This window comes from Salmo trutta, chromosome 16, assembly GCF_901001165.1.
Source record: "Salmo trutta chromosome 16, fSalTru1.1, whole genome shotgun sequence".
Classification (NCBI taxonomy): Eukaryota; Metazoa; Chordata; class Actinopteri; order Salmoniformes; family Salmonidae; genus Salmo; species Salmo trutta.
This window is the reverse complement of record NC_042972.1, coordinates 60,873,437-60,878,682: the sequence shown is the minus strand read 5'-3', so window position 1 is coordinate 60,878,682 and position 5,246 is coordinate 60,873,437. Positions and strand designations below refer to the sequence as shown.

General features: G+C 41.3%; 1 protein-coding gene across 1 annotated transcript; it reads left to right on the top strand.

Moving 5' to 3' along the window:
* Window positions 1-1,404: 1,404 nt before the first annotated feature.
* LOC115151136 (trichohyalin-like) lies at window positions 1,405-4,165 on the top strand. Its single transcript, XM_029695148.1, has 2 exons — window positions 1,405-2,405; window positions 2,972-4,165. The coding sequence occupies exons 1-2, from the start codon at window positions 1,460-1,462 to the stop codon at window positions 3,433-3,435; spliced, it is 1,410 nt and encodes a 469-aa protein (XP_029551008.1). The 5' UTR covers window positions 1,405-1,459; the 3' UTR covers window positions 3,436-4,165.
* Window positions 4,166-5,246: the final 1,081 nt, after the last annotated feature.

Below are 5,246 nucleotides of genomic sequence, written 5' to 3'. Positions count from 1 at the left end.
ACGAGAAAGTCAAACTGGTTAACGAAAAGGCAAAAGAGTTAGAGAGAGAGGTTGAGAGACTGAAAGAAGATATGACAACAAAAGAAATGCAATACAAAATCAAATTTGAAAGAGCGAAAGAAGCGTATAGAAGACAGAATGAGAGAGTGAAACAGGTTCACCAAAATGTACTAGTGTTAGACAGAGAGGTTGCGAGAATGAAAGAAGAGATTAGATTGAAAGACGAGACTGAACCAGAGAGAACATTTGATAGAGACAGAGAGAGAGAAAATGATTGGAGACGAAGTGAAGAGGAGATGAAAAATAGAGTGGAGAGAGCGATGGAGATGGAGAGAGCCCTCATCAATGACAAAAAGATGTCTGAATTGGAGGAAGTCTTCAAGAAAATCAAGGAACAGCTGATAGAATTAGAAAATATGGAAACAGACAAAAATCTATGGAAACAGAACCAAATGGACATGGAGGAGAAGATGGAGGGTGAGAACAACAAACAGAAAGATGTAGAAAGAAAGAGAATGGAGAAAATACCAAAACAGAGACACCAAGAAGATGAGAAGAAGAAGGAGATGGAGAGAGAAGAAGAGGAGAGACACAAACAGAAGCAAATAGAAATGGAAGAGGAAGAACGAGAGAGGGAGAAAGAGAGACAGAGAGAGATCAAAAGAAAGAGAATGGAGAAGAGACAGAAGCATTTGGAAAGAGAAGAAGAGAGACAGAGAGAGATTGAAAGAGAGCATGAAGAAGAAAGATGTAAACAGAAGAAAATAGAGATGGAAGAGAAAGATATAGAAGAAGAGAGACAGAGAGATTGAAAGAGAGAATGATGAAGAAATATTTAAACAGAAGCAAATAGAGATGGAAGAGGAAGAACGAGAAGAAGAGAGACAGAGAGAGATTGAAAGAAAGAGAAAGGAGAAGAGACAAAAAAATATGGAAAGAGAAGAAGAGAGACAGAGAGAGATTAAAAGAGAGAATGAAGAGGAACTATTTAAACAGAAGCAAATAGAGATGGAAGAGGAAGAAAGAGAAGAGAGACAGAAAGAAATCGATGAGAAAGAGAGACATTGGAGAGAAAGAGAGACGACAACAACAAGAGGAGAAAAAGAGAAAGTTTGAGAGAGATCAAGAAGAAGAAGATATATGGAAACAGAAGCAAATTGAGATGGAAGAGGAAGAAAGAGAGAGGGAGAAAGAGAGACAGAGAGAGATCAAAAGAAAGAGAATGGAGAAGAGACAAAAAAATATGGAAAGAGAGCAAGAGAGACAGAGAGAGATTGAAAGAGAGAATGAAGAAGAAAGATGTAAAAATAAGCAAATAGAGATGGAAGAGGAAGAAAGAGAAGAAGAGAGACAGAGAGAGATGGGAGAGAAAGAGAGACAACAACAACAAGAGGAGAAAAAGAGAAAGTTTGAGAGAAATCAAGAAGAAGAAGATATATGGAAACAGAAGCAAATTGACATGGAGAAGGAGGGAAGAGAGAGGAAGAAGAAGATACAGAGAAAGATAGAAGAGATACACAGACGACAACAACAAGAGGAGAGACAGAAACAAATGGAGAAAGAGAAAGAAAGGGAGAAAGACAATGAGAATCAGGGAGAGAAGGAATTAAAAGATCAGCAACAGAAAGAGATAGAGAAAGAAAATATGATTATGAGAGAGAGGGAGGAAGTAGGAAGAAGAAATGAGGGGCAGAATGAACTGGAGATAGAACAGGAGAGAGAGATGGAAGAAAAGCAGGAAGTGATTATTAAGAAAGCAGAGGAAGAGTACATGGAAAGAGAAGAGAGAGGAAAGGAAGTAAGCATGAAGAAAGATGTAGTAGTTAATGTTAAAGCTAAAGCACGGGAAGTCTTCAATAGACGTAAAGAGAGGAGGTTAGAAGTGTTGAAGGGGGAACGAGAACACATAGAAAGAGGACAACAAATCAGGAGGGAGAAGGAGGAAAGACGGCTGGAGATGGAAAGAAAACAGGAGAGGGCAAGACAACAAGAGGAGCAGGATAAAAAACGAGAGATTGGAATTGCCAGACAGAAAGAAATGTTCAGACTAAGAGAGGAGGAGAGGCAGAGAGAGGAAAAGAGAGAGGAGGAAAGAAAGAGAGCTATTGAAGGCCATTTAGCTTTAATCAGAGAGAGAGAGAACACCATAAAGGCAAACAAAAGAGAGGAGATGTCAGAAGAGGAAAGAAGAGAGATCCCTGGGAATTACAAGATGGGTGAGACAGAGAACAGTGAAGAGGAGGAGGAGAAGGAAGATGACAAGGAGGACATTCTCCCACCTGATAAAAGTATCCGAAGGAGAGCTGTGGACTGGGTGAATAAGAAGTGGGAGAAGAGGAACCTCAAAAAGATCGGGAGAACGTATCAGAGAGAGGCTAGGGAGGGCTATAAGATCGTCCACCTAGGTAAGACCTGTTTTACCTCTGCTTATGACATCATCCTCTTTTGTCTCCTCTACACACATAAGTTCCAAGCCAGTCATCATGTTGCATCATTGTTTCAATATAAAACTACTGTCCAAAGAATATGTTAGCTGACATGGCTAATTGAGTGACTGACTGACATAACAAGAAAAATACTGCTGATGTAACAACCACGTTTTTAAATGATACCTTATGTCATCTACTATTCTAACTCTCAAGACTAAGTAGAGACCCAGAAAGAGTTCCTAAAAAACACACACAAAAAAGGCTTTTGGGGGGGTCGGGGGTCCCCTAGTTGCCATGGAGCCCTAAGCTATCAAAAATGCCCTGGCACTATACAAAGAATAGGTGCCATTTGGGACTCATGTTCAACTTAGGGTCAGGTCAATTCGGGATGGGAATTATTGCACTTTATTGACAAATTCCAGATTAAAGAATCATTGAGCTCCAACTGTGTTTTCTATTCTTAATTCCCTGTGTCCATTACATTTAAGTTGATACCAGATCCACTAAGTTGAATGTGAACTCTACTTCTTCTCCCCTCCCAGCCTTCCCTGGACAACCAAGGGTAATATCCACCATGACCCGGGCAGAGAGAGAGAGGGAGAAGAGGACGGAGCTGCTGAAGGATGAGGAGAGAAGGAAGAAGTTGGAGGATTTCAATAAGCAGTGGAGAGAGCAGTCCCTGCTTAAAAAAAGGACTCATCAGAATCTGAAGGAGGAGAGAGAGAGGATGAAGGAAAAGTACCTGGACCAGATGAATCTTGAGGCTGATGCTCAAATCAACACCCGGTGTCTAACCACCCAACACAGCCACGATTCCAACCACGGTCAGGCATTGCCGGGATGGGCCACAGGCCAACAGGTAAGCCAAGAGCCTGTTGATCTGGAGATAGCCAGCAGGAGGGGCCAAGGAGGCAGCAGGCATGGGCAGAGAACCAGGAGGGGAGTTTGGAGAACCAGCAGGAGTGGCCAGAGAACCAACAGGGGGTGCCAGGGAGCCAGCAGCTAGAAGCTCCAGAAGAGGCTGAAACATCAGAGCCAACCTCCAAGAACAAGAAAAGGCCAAGCATCTGGAAGAGAATTAAGAGGAGGTAAATAATGTTTAAACATGTATTCATGTTTTACACTGTTAAAATATACATTGTCACTTTAAAAAGTGACATTATCCAAATGTGAGGGTTTAGTGTACATGCAACACACATGTAAATATATAGATACTTACCTGTCTCTGTGATGTCTTACAGCATTCCTGACGTGCTGTCTGCCTAGAGCTGGAACTCAATGAAGCCACAGTTCCACTGAGGTTACGTTGGTAATCAAAAGTGTCGCCCAATAATTCCTCCTCCTCTTCAAGTCATCAAGCCACATTTCCTCCACAAAACATTATATTCTCCTCAAGCCAGAAAGTATCCTCTTTATCAAGGCAACAAACCATCTAAGGTCAGTGACTCTCCTCCCCAGAGCAGAGATTCTCATCTTTATCCAAGTTGAATTCATCTCTGCTCACCACCTCTACTGTCCTAGAAAATATCCCCAAATGGACATGGTTTAAACAGAAGTCCTCCCCTCAGACCAGTGGCTCCACAGACCAGAGTTTCTCATCTTTATTCAAGTTGAACGCAACTCTGATCGTTTCCACCACCTCACCTGTTAAGGGGAGGTGCTGAAAAGGAGGTCTGGGAGGAGGTCTGCAGGTAGCCTGGACCGGACCGGTAGCAGCTAAGTTGCTGGCTCCATCCCCGGGCCGAGCTGCTCAAGTCAGGCCAGTGATGTTAGTTGATGTCATTTTTGTTAGCAAAGTTTCACACTTTAATAAAAGCAGTTATTAAAAAAGCAATATTGTTGTTACGGTGTGGATTGTTTTGTTATTTATTAGAATTGAAACATCCAGTAGTCATGGTAGATGTTAGACTTTCAATGAGACACCTAACATTCCATCAGTCTGACACAATGTGTGACATGTTATATTAGAGAGGAGTCCTCTATACACATCTATTTTAGACCATAGGAGAAATATCAGATTGAAATAGCTTCTCTAAGAATCTGAGGAGAGAGCAACAGTAGACGCATCGTTATCTCTCCCACCTCCAGTTCAGTTCTTGGGTCATTCCACCAATTGAGTACCTTTTGGGGAGTGTAACTTTTATTTCACCTAATTCTAACATTCTTAGGTAACAGGGTTGATGTGTTATAATTCACCCACCCAGTGGTGATTGTAGCATGTAAATCTTGGTGGGGAAAACTCCCCAAAAATGTTTTAGATGCATGCCAGCAAAGCCACTACACAACACAACACTAAACAATACATTCATTGCACTATAACTTTGACAAACGGTGCCCACAAACTGTTAGGGTCTACATAAAGCTGTCCCAACAGCAGAGCTTTCTTTTCAGCACCATGGAGTGAATCCTTTTAAAGAACATAGCTGATATGGCTGACTTGCTTAAACAAATGTGGTTTCTACTGACAATTGAGATGTACAAACTATGGCATAAGGGGACAATGAGTGGATAAGAGGCAATCCGTAATTTTGATTAAGACATTAATGCGCGAGCTAGCATGTAAGTAGTCAATATAACAATTTTTTTTAGCACTTTTGAAATGTACGGTGATAGAATTTTGAACATGGGCCGTTCTTACAGTATCTCCCTGTACACCAAGTCATAACTGCAGGATAAATAAAGAGAGCATATAAGCAGACAATGAAAGCTCTTACAATATTTAATGATTACATTTCTCTAAAACAGGCTATAGTCTACAAGTGCACCAAGTAAGAGCAGTAGGCTAAGTTATGAGAGGGGAAAGGGACAAAATTATTA